Below are 12,963 nucleotides of genomic sequence, written 5' to 3'. Positions count from 1 at the left end.
AGAATTGTATAAAAGTGGCCTAAGAAAGGGGGGGTTGTTAGGGAAGGCATCATTGGAAACAAGTCAGGGAAGATACCATGACGGACAACCTCTGACTCCTGGGATCAGCTGACGGGCTGAGCCTTCCCCCCCCCATAGGGACGCCTTTGGGTAAGATCTAGACTATACCGAGCGCTTACTCAGAAAACTTAGAAATCTCTATATAGAGAGTCGCTTTTCTTATTTCACGTGCTGTATTATTCATAATCTCAATGTTTGCACATGCTTTCGCAGACAGTGTATTTATCACCGGCAATCCATAAGAAACTGTATTTCTGTTGCTCTAATAAACTGCGCTATTTGTTAAGCTAGCCGTAAAGGTTTCTTGCTGGGCACTGCCAAACTCTCTAAGTCCGGCCTTGTGAGTCCATGGAGCACGACTAAGCTGAAAGTGCGGTGCACTCTTAGTGCATCTGTAATTGCGAGAGTTCAGTAAGTTGAACGCGACCGGACTAATAGTGCCCAATGGGACATCACTCCGAATCCAAACCTAGCCGCCCCCAGCCCCTCTGATATCGGAGGACAAGCTGGAACACAGGAGGGTTTATTTTCTGCCAAATTACTCTTTCGCGCGACGCCTGGCCAGCGGCGTCCCGCGCCTCCCCCCTCGGCACCAGGGACCTGGTTCCCCTCAGCCCCCCGCGGGTGCCGGGGCCGGGGTCGCTCTCCCCGGGGCTGACGAGAGCCGGTGCCGTTGCCGGCCTGTGAGGCCGTTGCGGGACCCGTTGGTTTAACGGTGTTTCGGGCGGAGTTCTGAGGAGACGGGGCTCTAACCCGAGCTCTCCGCGCTTCCCGGCCCGGCGGGGAGAGGGGACGCGGCTCTGCCCGAGGCGGCCGCAGGGCGGTGGAGCCGGGGGCTGCTCGGGGCGGATCGGAGGGCAGCGGGGATGTGCCGGTACGCGGCCCGGGGCCGGGCCGGGGGTGTCCGGGCCTCCGCGCAGCGGGAGAGCTGCCGGCCGGAGCGGAGCTCTGGCCCGGGGCGGTGCAGCCCCAGGCCGGCCTTTCTGCCCGGGGCTGCCGGGCCGTGTCCCAGCAAGTCTGGTGGGGTCGTTTGGTTTCCTCGAGAGCTGTATTTCCTTCAGCCTTTCGAAATGGAGTGGTGCGGTGTGGAGATGGAGAGCTGGGGATGGACAGAAGTGACAGCGTGGGGGGCTGTCAACGTCGGAGGGAATTCTGGTTCGAAGACTGACTTCTTCCTTTCTTCCTTTCTTTCTCTTTAATGATTGCAGCAAGGGCTAGCAGCATGGGCATTTGTCATTTCCTGAGAAAACTTTGGAATTAAATGACTTGTTCCACTGCCAACGTCCTGAGTTATCCTTAACCAGACAGTGAAATCTGTATCTGTGCAGCTGGGGACTGGTAAGACTTGGCCATAGCCATGACACAGCCACGCAGGGTTTCCTTCACCACTCTTCACGGTCCACCGAGCAGCAGCTTTGTGAACTCTGGGAGAGGCAATGGAGAGCAGTGCCAGAACCCTGAACCAGCTGCAAAAACTGTTCGAATTGCACTTACTCTCTTCGAGCCGGACCACAAACGTTGTCCAGAATTTTTTTACCCAGATCTTCTGAAGAGTTGTGAGAAGGTAAAAGGTGGTTCTTCAGGAGACAAGGTAAGTGTCCTCATGGCCTGTGGGGAACCTGTGTTGTATCTGGAGATTTCAAAGGCTTTTTCGGTATTGCTGTTTTAGTGGTGTTTTGAGAGTTGGTTGTGTGTTAGCTGTGAGGTGCTGAGAGGTGGAAGGAGAGCAGTTAGGCATCCTGCAGGCAGAAGAACTGGCTTCCAGGCAGGGGTTCTTGTCATCAGGCCACACTGTTGCAGTCCCTTGCCTTGGCTGGAATCTCACGTCGGAAAGGTGATGTGTTGGTGGCAGAGTGTGGGAGGTAATGCTTGTGTTGTTTGGAATTGCTTGATCTAAAGTGATTTTTGGTACATGGCTTGCTAGGAGCTATGAGGAGCTCTTTTCCAAAGAGCATCAAAAGGAGAGATGCTTCTACGATAGGTGGCTGTATCTTTTTTGGGACCCTGCCCTACTAAACATGAACATTTCCACCTTAGTGGCTGGCATCTCTTCCTGTGTGGTGGACGTGGTGCTTTGAGGCGTTGCCTGACAATTCTGTTTGCCTGTTGAAAGCCGTTTCTCAGGACACAATGGCGTGCAAACTTCTGTAGCATCTGATCTTTGTCTTATGGGTGTTTTTCTATGAAAAGAAAGTTGATCGGATTCTGCTAATTTTTACTGTTGCTCTTCAGAACTGTTTAGCAGTCAGTTGATGCGTTGTGCTGCTTTTTGGGGGGGGAGGGGTTGAGAGTCAGGAGAAGCAGAGACAGGTACGGAACTAGCTGAGAGAGCACCCAAAACCTGGAGACATTCTCAGAATACTGTACTAAAGGTTGATTTGTTTGAGCTTCTGCCTGGATGTTCTAGTTGTGATGCATTTAATGCATAGGTTATTGGTGGCAGTGTGACAGGATTGATTCTGATGTTTTTTTCTCGCTTATTTGTAAAGAAGACAGACTGTGCTGATCCTTTTAATGGTGATGAAAAAGAAAAGCATGAAGAGGAGGCTCTTGCTAGGAAGTTTGAAGAAAAACATGTTTGTTTATCTTCCTTATATTATGTTATCCCTTAGAATTGGCAATGCTGTTCAGCTCTCAACCAGTTAACGCTGGTTGGGTTCTGCTGCTGCTAGGAGCAAAAAAGGTCTCATTCACTTTTCTGCACTGGAGCCAATGTCAGTGTCCTGTATCAGGGCTATCCCTGCGGTAACTGGAAAAGAAAGATGAAGACGTTGTCAATCTCTTATTGTTTAGGGTGGCAAGAGACGTAGAAAGGACCGTATTCAGGACTTGATTGATATGGGGTATGGATACGACGAATCTGACTCCTTCATTGATAATTCTGAAGCAGTGAGTACTGGGGCAGGTGTGAGGGTGGTTAAAGGCAGCTGCCTGGGGGGGTCTGAGCTGGCACCTGGGGAGAACCCAAACTGGGTGCAAGCCAGGAGTGTGCCAGGGCTGGGGAACGAGAGATCCTGGGGCAACCATGTGGCAGGAGAATGCTGGTTAGCAGGCATGTCCATAGCCCTGTCTGTTCTTGGGGGAGCCAAATCCCATGCCATTCTCCAAGCAGCTCAGCTACAGAGTAAAGTAACAAAGCTTACAGTGCCAATAGATTGTTCTCTGTTATTTCCAGTATGATGAGCTTGTTCCGGCTTCTCTTACTACAAAGTATGGAGGGTTTTACATCAACTCAGGAACACTGGAATTCCGTTCAGCGTCTGAATCTGAAGATGACTATGTTAAAGAGAAAAAGAAGTGTCCCAAGGTCAGCAAGCCAGCTTTCTGAATTACTTCTTCTGTTAGAGTTTGGAGGGTTTGCTGGATGGAAGTGTGTTGACATTCCAAGTAGAGTGAGATTTGTGAATTGATGTGAAGAGAATAGGGATGAGCACTTGAAATCCCATTCTGTCTGCGTATTTGATAGTAAAATGAAACATGTCTGCCACGGATGAGACTCTGGTGGGGTTGCCTGGTTCCTAGAGTAGAGGTGACAGCAGCCCCTTGTCACTCTGAAAAGTCGCTTAGTATTATGAGGATGCCAAGATATGTGTGAGGGTTCTTTTCTTTCTCATCTGAGGCATGCTGGAGACTCTGCTGGGAAGCTAGTGCTCCTCTTTGGTGTCAGCATCTGTTGGCAACAACCTGCTTTTCACAATGCTGAAGTGAGGTGGCTATGAGGGGAAACAGCAGGAGCACCTGGCATCCCTTCACCTTTATTGATGGGATTGTCTCTGGTGCAAAAGCTAGGTGTGCTGTGAAGTGTTGAAGACAGTGTGTACCAGAACCATGGTGATAGATGTCTGGGGTTTGGGTTAATGTGTCCGGTGGGGAAGGAGCTGTTCTCACATTCTTGGGAGAGGGCCCGAAGTGGCTCTGGGGGATCAGGTCCAATTCCTTGAGCAGGAGTTGCTTTGATTTTGACTTGGTTTTAACCCTCTCCAGAAGCGGAAGTTGAAAGATGGAGGTGAAAAAATGAAGAAGAAGAAGAAAGATGATTCTTATGACAAGGAGAAGAAATCCAAAAAGTCCAAGTTTCCAAAAGCTGGGTAAGGAGGAGGAGGAGGAGGAAGAGGCGGAGGAGGGAATGCTTGCTGCTTGACAGCTTGCTTCAGGTGGCATTTGTTATGCTGCAGTAGTACCTGTTGCAGTGGGGGGTGGCTTGAGTGCATGCTGCATAAACACCAGGAGGTGAACCCCCGTTGCTTCCAAAGTGGGAGAAAAAAGGCAGCTGACAATCAGGGAAGGAGCAGAGCTCCACAGCAAGAGTGTCCCAGCAAAGAGGGTCAGAGCTAGCTGCAGTGTTGGTGTTTCTTGGAGCTCTGTTTAGGCGCTAATGGTGGGAGCAGATACTGGAGAGCCTGAACAGAAGGAAAAGGTATTTGCTGTCCTGGCTTTAGTAGGCAAAAAGCATCAAGCTGCTGTCATGCTAACTCTCTCTTGCTTCAGTTCCTCTGCAGTAGTTGTTTGTGCATTTCCCAATCTTCCTTGCTGGAATAATGTGTGTAGCTAAATAAGAGCATAACTTAGTGGAGATGGTTTAAGCTCCATCATCTCTCTGCAGTGAGGAAGGACTTGTACATCAATGCGAGACTTGCACTGTGGCAGCCCTGTCCTTGATGTGAGCAGTTGCACAGGTGCTGAACCTGTTGCATGAGTCTTTCTCCTTCCCCTCGGTTTCAGGCTGCACAGCTGTGAAGAGCTTTACCTTGGGATCTTTAGAGTAGGGGGCCATGGGTGGAAATACAGTTGCTCTGTGGAGGGCAGCTACACTCTAGACCTTAAAAATGGAAGCCATGGCTTATTTGTGAAGTTGAGTTGAGAGGCAGAGAAGTGTGCAGAACAGCAGTGTTGTGTATCCTCAAGTCTCCCTGATTTCCGATAGATGGGTATATTTTCCTCTGCTCAAGTAGAATCTGATTTAGGGTAGTTCCATTAAACATCATCCAACTTTCCTGTCATTCCCCACCTGTTGTTTCATGGGCAACACTTATTGAATCTGACATAGGAGTCGTGGGACAAATGGATTCAGAAAGCATAGAGGATTACAGAAAAGGAACTGAAACTTAAAATTTAAAGTTGGGTAAGTGAACACCTGATAGATAAGTTATTAAAAAAAGAGAGAGATAACTGAATGAAAATGCCTTATGTCGTTTAGGGTATCTGGTTCCAGGTGAAGTGTCAGGACTTCAGTCTTATCCTTAACTCTCAGGTATGACTTTAGGATCATAGAATCATAGAGTATCTCAAGTTGGAAGGGACCCATAAGGATCATCGAGTCCTCGCAGGACAACCTGAAACTGAACCATATGACTAAGAGCAGTGTCCAGACGCTCCTTGAACTCTGACAGGCTTGGTGCCATGACCACTTCCCTGGGGAGCCTGTTCCAGTGACTGACCACCCTCTTGGTGAAGAACCCTTTCCTAAAATCCAATCTGAACTTCCCCTGATGCAGCTTCATTCCATTTCTTTGTGTCCTATCGCTGGTCACCAGAGAGAGGACATCAGCACCTTCCCCTCCACTGCCCCCATTTAAGGAAGGTGTAGACTGCGATGAGGTCACCCCTCAGCCTCCTCCAAGCTGAATAAGCAGCAGGACCTTGAATATTTTTTCTGGTGTAATTGGTTAAGGGGCGAAGCCTTTCCAGGGGATTGGAGCATATGGCTGAAGTGAACTGGGATGAAGGTATCCTCGTCTCTTCCCCTTCATCTTGTATTCAGTTCCCTTCCCTCCTCCACACTTTGTTTACAGCTTTACAGCATTAAATGCAAGTAAGGAGAAGAAGAAATACTCCGGCCCTGTTAGTGTCAAAGAAATGCTGAAGAAGTTTCAGAAAGAGGAGGATGCTCAGAAGAAAAAAGATGAAGAGCAGAAAGTGGAGACTCCTTCGCTGGCAGAACCTCCAGCCCCAAGGGTGGTGGAGGCGATGCCTGACCCTTTGCTCTCACTCTTTGGCCATGCCAGTGATAACGACCTGCTTCAGGCAGTGACGGCTATGGACTCGTTAACTGACCTAGACCTGGAGCAGCTCCTCAGTGAATCCCCAGAAGGGAGCCCCTTTCCTGATGTGGAGGATGGGAGCGATCCTATTGGGATGGGCTTGGAGCAGGACTTCAAGCAACTGCCATCCCTCCCAGAAGGCCTGCCAGCCCCCTGCACTTCAGCTGCCAGGAAGAACTGCAGAATAAATGAGGCCGCTGACATCCTTTTGTTCTTTTTCCAGATACTCTGAAACTAGATTAAAAGGCATAGTTTGGGATAGAGGGCTTGAGTGTGTTGATTCTAAAATCTAAAGAACCGTCATGTAGTTTGGCTTGTACTTTGTCCCTCTCTCCCTGCCTCCAGCTCCCCAAGTTGCATAAGAGTTGCATTTATGTTGCTTAGAGAACCCCTGCCAGGTCCCTGGTCAGTGCTGTGTTTGTCTTGTTCTTCAGCATAGAGCTGCAGACTCGGGAGCTGAACAGCCAGATCCGGTCAGGGGTGTACGCCCACCTGGCTGCTTTCTTCCCATGCAGTAAGGACACTCTGGTCAAGCGTGCCCGTAAGCTTTATCTCTACGAGCAGGTGAGTGAATTTGGCAGCACAGCCCTGCCTCGTGTGCATGTTACCCCTGATCTCCAGAGCACGGTTGTTGTCTGCCTAACGTGGTGCTGTCCTCCACTGAGCATGGTTCAGGCAGCACATCTGGTGGTGTGGATTCAGAACTGGCCAGGTCTCGACCTGCCAGATTTGGGTGTCTTGGCTGGAACACACCACGCGGAACTTCATTCTGTTCTGTGACTGCTCTAGGGTGGCCGCTTGAAGGAACCTCTACAGAAGCTAAAGGAAGCCATTGGAAGGGCCATGCCAGAGCAGATGGCCAAGTACCAGGAGGAATGCCAAGCCCATACTCAGGCCAAGTTTGCCAAGTAAGCTCCTTGTTTGCTTGTTATGCATCTGTAGCTCTTCTCAGCAGGCTCCCTGTGAGCTGTAGGCTGCTTTCATGAAGTTTGCCACCTATTTTTGTTCTGTAGTTAAAAATTGCTGACGGGCATCAATTGGCCTAATTAAGCTGCGTGCGTTCTTTGTGCTACCTATGGCAATGCCAACTACAGCAGCATCAATGGGACCAGAACTTGGCTGGTGTTTCACTTCTGTGCGGCCATGTCTTTAGGAACGTGGCAGTCTCAGAACAGTAAGGCTGGATTAGTCCCGTGGTCTCTATCACACAATACTGGGAGCTTTCTTAACCTTGAGCACTTTGCTCAGCTTGCACCCTAAGGCCCTCTTCTCATGCGTGTGTTATCACTGACTATTGAAACCTCTGAACAGTGTTGTTCAGAGATACTTAATCCTGTTCTTGAATCTCCAGGACAATGACTTTCACGTTATCTCTGTCTCCGTTTTAGGATGCTGGAAGAGGAAAAGGACAAAGAGCAGCGAGATCGAGTTTGTTCTGATGATGATGAGGATGAAGAAAAGGGAGGGAAGCGTGTCATGGGACCGCGAAAGAAATTTCAATGGAATGATGAAATCAGGTTTGCGTAATTTAGATACTAAGTGAACCCGTGGCTTCTCTTATTCTGTGCAGTTGGAAGTGAAGCATTTTGGTATTTGTATCTTGTTTTCAGAGCAGCGCTGAACATCTGTAGTAACAGTCAGCTTGGAGGTTTGTGGCAGACTGTGGTGTTTATGGAGCCACTGTTGCATTTATTAAATCTCACCCTTATATGCGTTGCAAAATTAAGCTGATTTCAGGCACCGGCCGGCTCTGAGAGAAGTGCTAAGAAGCCTCTGTGCTGAGGCCAAAAGAGAGGGACAGATCTTTGGGAAAAGAAGGAACTTGGCTGAATTGCTGAAATCCTGCAGACTAGACTCTCAACAAGACCAGATGCTGGTTGTGAAAGCACTTAAAGCTAATTGGGGATGGGCGCCCCCGGCACCCAGGTGTCTGACAAAGAACAGAGTGCTGGGTGAAGGGGAGAGTGACGAAAGATAAAATGAGACTCAATCACGCTGTCTTCTTGATCTTATTCTGTACCAAATTGGGGTGCTGCTCCGTAGATGGCTGATTCATTTAGAACAAAGCAAGCTTCACTTCCTGCCTTCTCATTGCCTCTCAGCACGAAGGTCTGCAGAGGGGTTCAGTTCTGTGGTTGTTAATGACGCCTGTAATTCTGGCGCTGGTTTACTACCTCTGCTGTTTCAGGAGATTGAAATGGGAAGGGGTAACAAGGCTTTTCTCCCCTGGCGCATTGATGCGCGTGCACACGCAGAGCGAGGAACGTGCCTTTCCCTTCCTCTTTCCTGTGGAGGCAGTGCAGGGTCGGTTTTATTAGCGAGGTGCTACACAGAGCCAGGCGTGTCTTGGCGTATTTATCCAGCCCTGGATAAACAGAATGACCTCCAACTGGGGAAAGTTAATTCGCGTAACTGTATTTGAAATCTTCCTGTTCTTCAGGGAGCTGCTTTGCCACTTGGTGAAGATTAAGTTGGATGGTTATGACCTTGACAAGAATAAGGCTCAGTCCCTAGAGGATTATGTGAAGACCTTCCTAGATGGAGAGGTGAAGCCCCTTTGGCCAAAAGGCTGGATGCAGGCCAGGTGAGCAAGAATCGAGTTGTACTGTAGGGATTCCTTGTCCTAAGGGACCTCGGAAGGTCATTAGTCCTAACCCTGCTCAAAGAATGGCTAGCTTCAAAGTTAGATCGGAGTGCTCAGGGCCTTGTCCTGTGGAGTTTTGGACATCTCCAAGGATGGAGGTCACCACAGCATCTCTCTGGCTTTTGTTAGCCAAAATGGGAACACGTTAATGCTTACAGCTTTGGGTTCAGAGCACTGAACCATCCCCGGTGGGACACTGCAGGATAGTTCAGGCCTCAAACAACTCTCCAGTGTGCAAACTTAGGATTTACCCTCTTAAACGGTAAAAAAAAAAGAAATATAAACCCTGACAGGCCTTCAAAACAAATGTCTGCTTGTGCTTTGGCTTAGCGATTGCTCCCTGAGGGCCTTTGCCCATCCTTGTCCCCTCTGTGCTTCCTGAACAGATTTTGTCTGGGTGTGGGACAACCAGTGAACAGATTTTGTCTGGGTGTGGGACAACCAGTCAAAATAAGTCGACGGCCACCCTGCTGACCTGCGACAACCGCAAGGTGAACTTCCACATGGAGTACAGCTGTGGCACTGCTGCCATCCGGGGAAACAAAGAGCTGGCAGACAGGCAGCACTTCTGGGAGATCAAGATGACTTCCCTGATCTATGGCACGGACATGGTACGTGGGGCAGAGTTGCTTATGGGTACACGAACTGTCCAGTATTCTTTGAACAGGACAGCAACCTTCTCCAGCAGTTCGGCTGGGCCGCCTCACTTAGGTAAGGAAACTGGAGCTGGGAGCCTTCAAGTCCATCCTGAAACCTCTGACATAGATTCATCAAAACCTCTGGGTGTTTTGGGCTGTGCCAAGAAACAGAGGGGAGAGCTGGAGGTGGAGTCTTGGTTGTGTTTTGTTGCTCGAAAAGACACTAAGCTTGTGTTCTTCTCTCTGGCCTTGCCTCCCAGATGGTGGGAATTGGGACATCAGATGTGAATCTGGACAAGTACCGCCACACCTTCTGCAGCCTGCTGGGCAAGGACGAGGACAGCTGGGGACTGTCTACACAGGTAATGCAGGCAGGGCAGTGGCAGAGGGCAGGAGGGCTGGAAGGGCAGCAGTGGGCATAAGTGTTGTCCAAAGGGGTTGAGAAGTAAATGATCTGAATGGGATCGAGGCCAAAAAGGCCACCAGGCCTGCAAGTTAATGACAACAGGAGTGGCTGCCTGCAGCCCTTAGCTCTTGGAGCATCTCACCTCGCCTGTGTTTTGCAGACCCCTTAGGACTGGTGTGTGAACCTCCAGGGCACCTGGACTACCGGTTGCACGTCACTGGTTGGGGGTTTCAGTGCCGCTGCCTGCACTCTGGTATTGCAAAACCTCGAGTTTCCTCTTTATGTCACCCACTCTGGGGTGGGAGGGCAGGGATCAGGCAACAGGGGGATTTTTTAGGCACTGAGCAAGGCTGTACCAGTGGGAATTCGCAGTGCAGGAGTTGTGATAGATTAATGGAGCACAGGCTTTCCACTGAATGACTTTTTTTTTTTCTCCTTATTTTAAGGACTCCTGCATCACAAAGGAGACAAAACCAACTTCTCTTCGAGGTTTGGCCAAGGCTCCATCACTGGGGTGCATTTGGACACGTGGCACGGGACACTCACGTTCTTCAAAAAACACAAGTGCATAGGTAAGAGCAAGGGCAGCCGCAGTGGCTGGCAGGCAGAGGGACTGGGAGTGGGGAGCAGCGCAGCTTTGGCTGAACTCCGAGTTTGGCTGCAGCAGGGCTGCAGGAGAAAATGCTGGCAAAGTAGATGACCAAGGTGTGAAGCAAGTGGGAGGGAAAGTTACATTTGTTGTTTAATAGATGCATTGAAAAGACCTGTTGACTCCAAGGTCCCAGCTCTGTGCAGCAGGTAAACTGCAGCCAAAGAGCTGAGCTTCATCTTCTGACTTGCTCTCAAAGCCATTGCCTCTTCCTGAAGGATCCATCCCTCTTCTCGCTGTCAGCAGAGACAAGATTTAAGGTGCCCTCCTGGTTTCAGAGCATACTAGACTCTAGTCAGATCATGGTCTTGACTCATCAAAAGACAAAATCAAAGAGCAGCCCCCTCCTCCTAATTGTCATGTGTTGGTTAGGTATCTGCCATGAACTCCTCACACTGGGGCACGATCGAGCAGCAGCACGTAGGGAAATGGGCTCCTAGAGATGCATCTGCATCACTGTTGTGAAAGAGCAGTTACTTACACGAGCTGTTAGTGATCTTTCTCAAGTCCCTGGTTGTGGGAGCAGCTCGGAACACCTGGCATTTGTTTTTGAGTGAACGTTAGAATTTGTTTTGCTGCATGTTTGCCAAGCCTTTGAAGTAGTTTTACAAGGTCAGGTCGGAGGATGGCCTGGTGTACGCCTGGGAAGATGTGGCTGAAGACAGTCACGAGTATGTGTGTGGAATGTATTTATCTTTAAGTGTTTTGAGGACTGGCAAACATCCCAGCTGAGCCAGATATGCGCTCCTGTTTTAGTAACATATAAGTATGCTGTAAGAGACAACAAAGAGGTCTTTTTGCCGTTGCTTCGGAACCATCTCGTCATCCTGAGGGCCTTTTTCACCCGGTGACTTTAATTGCTTTGCATGTTGGCTCCTGCTGCTTCTCCTGTATCAAAGACTGTATTAAACTGTAATAATAAAAGTAGAAACTGTCTTTCATTCCTCTTCCGGCCCTTGGAGGCAGGCGTCTGAAGGCGCTTGTCAAAAATAGCCACGCTAGCATAGCTACCAGCCTGGAGGGGATGTTTTCAATGCAACAATTGTGTGTCACATCTAAAGGAGGTAAAGGCAGTGGAGATTACCTTGCCTCTGCCCCGGGAGGGAGGGTTCTTGTGCTTCCCGCTGAAACACCCGTCTGGCTGGGTGTAGTGGTGCATTTCTTCCCCCTCTCTGGGCTGATCTACAAACTTGGGAAGTCTCGGTAGGCCTTAGCATAAGTGTATTGAGTTGTGCAGTTAAGCATCCCTTGACTGCACCAGGAACTCTTGCATGGCTAAGACAGGGAGCTGCACTGACCATACCAAGGACTGCTGTTGCCCAGTGGAGGCTGAGGATGGGAGTAGGGATAGTCAGTAATTTCCTGACAACCTTGGGACATGTTTCAGTCCTCTCCCGACAGCCTTGGAGCATCCTGTATCTGAATCTTAAGTAATTCTCTGACAGCCTTGGAGCCTTCCTTATTGGAATTGTAACTCATGTGAAACGGTACCAAGGCTACTGGAGTCCCAGTAATTTGCTGATGACTGAAGCCAATCATCTCCCAAACCCATGAACAGCGGTACTAAGTGAGAGCCTTTGAGCTCTCCTGCACTGCAGTGGGCTGCAACCAGCATCTCCCTCCGAGTGGGATGCTTCTCGGAGCTCGCAAACTCTTTGGTTTGCCAAGACCGGAGGTCTGTTGCTGAAAGCTGACAACACTTGGGCTGATACTCTCTGCTCCTTGAGGCTCAATCCTTTGCCCATTGAGAAAGATGCTGAAGCACTTGACGTGAGTATTTTCACTGAACTCAAGGGGAATTTTTAACAGGTATATACCTCTTTTACTTGCTTATGTATATCTCTTAGTGTCTTTGTGCATGTGTGTGTGTACTAACCTGAATATTTTATAGCAAGTATATTACTGCTTTTCATCTATACATAAGTTAACTGTTGTGAACTTTATTCAACTGTGAATGAATCTCTGGCTGCTATTATAATCCTTTTAGATATAAAGCGTTGACCAAGTCTGGGACTAGGAGTGGATCCAGCCACACCTAAGCTCCATCAGGAGTTTAGAAAGCAAGGGGGTCTTCTTTGAACCTTGTGACTCAATGGGAGGGTCTCCCCTACCTTTTTACATTCCTGATCTCTGTAAATCAATTCTAACCCAATTTTCCTTTGTATGTTTCTCTCTTAACCTCTTGCATTGTGGGTTTCATAGTCTTAGTTTGATTCTAACTTAGTTTTCCTTTGTATGTTTCATCTATGTATTAAGTAATAGAGTGAACCTTGCCATCAAATTCTGTGAATTTGCACGTTTATGTAAATTCCTATTAAATCATTCTTTGCTAGTACCACTGGAGGTGATTCTTTTGGCGGTCCAAACCCCTCCATTTTGCGACACTGGGATGGATCTTCAGCGGAGCCAGACTGGTGCCACAGCACCACGCGCTTGTGGCAGCCTGGCAGCAGAACCAGGCGGGCTCTGCCGCTCCTGCAGGACTGGATGCCAACGCCGTTCCAGTCCCTGTGGTTTCTGACTGC

General features: G+C 49.1%; 3 protein-coding genes across 3 annotated transcripts; all 3 read left to right on the top strand.

The window, feature by feature from the left end:
- The first annotated feature begins 3,634 nt into the window (after positions 1-3,634).
- Positions 3,635-6,347, top strand: LOC138690484 (ubinuclein-1-like). The gene is made up of 2 exons (XM_069809635.1): positions 3,635-4,148; positions 5,853-6,347. The coding sequence occupies exons 1-2, from the start codon at positions 4,075-4,077 to the stop codon at positions 6,331-6,333; spliced, it is 555 nt and encodes a 184-aa protein (XP_069665736.1). The 5' UTR covers positions 3,635-4,074; the 3' UTR covers positions 6,334-6,347.
- A 174-nt stretch (positions 6,348-6,521) lies between these two features.
- LOC138690485 (ubinuclein-1-like) lies at positions 6,522-9,161 on the top strand. The gene is made up of 5 exons (XM_069809636.1): positions 6,522-6,665; positions 6,891-7,009; positions 7,490-7,618; positions 8,542-8,685; positions 9,076-9,161. Exons 2-5 carry the CDS (start codon positions 6,945-6,947, stop codon positions 9,125-9,127), a joined length of 390 nt encoding a protein of 129 aa, XP_069665737.1. The 5' UTR covers positions 6,522-6,665; positions 6,891-6,944; the 3' UTR covers positions 9,128-9,161.
- A 6-nt stretch (positions 9,162-9,167) lies between these two features.
- LOC138690486 (SPRY domain-containing SOCS box protein 3-like) lies at positions 9,168-10,496 on the top strand (the record flags this gene model as incomplete). Its single annotated transcript, XM_069809637.1, has 3 exons — positions 9,168-9,356; positions 9,644-9,745; positions 10,236-10,496. Coding segments are annotated over 3 exons (417 nt in total), but the record flags the coding sequence as incomplete, so codon positions are not given.
- Between the last annotated feature and the right edge of the window lie 2,467 nt (positions 10,497-12,963).

Source organism: Haliaeetus albicilla, chromosome 22 (genome assembly GCF_947461875.1).
Source record: "Haliaeetus albicilla chromosome 22, bHalAlb1.1, whole genome shotgun sequence".
Classification (NCBI taxonomy): Eukaryota; Metazoa; Chordata; class Aves; order Accipitriformes; family Accipitridae; genus Haliaeetus; species Haliaeetus albicilla.
The sequence above is the reverse complement of the archived record's forward strand: the minus strand, read 5'-3'. Positions and strand labels throughout refer to the sequence as shown.

Coding starts and splice junctions, on each gene's coding strand:
- LOC138690484 (XM_069809635.1), top strand. CDS start 4,075: ATGAAGAAGAAGAAGAAAGATGATTCTTATGACAAGGAGAAGAAATCC. Junction 4,149..5,852: donor TCCAAGTTTCCAAAAGCTGG/GTAAGGAGGAGG, acceptor CTTTGTTTACAG/CTTTACAGCATTAAATGCAA.
- LOC138690485 (XM_069809636.1), top strand. CDS start 6,945: ATGCCAGAGCAGATGGCCAAGTACCAGGAGGAATGCCAAGCCCATACT. Junction 7,010..7,489: donor ACTCAGGCCAAGTTTGCCAA/GTAAGCTCCTTG, acceptor TCTCCGTTTTAG/GATGCTGGAAGAGGAAAAGG. Junction 7,619..8,541: donor CAATGGAATGATGAAATCAG/GTTTGCGTAATT, acceptor CCTGTTCTTCAG/GGAGCTGCTTTGCCACTTGG.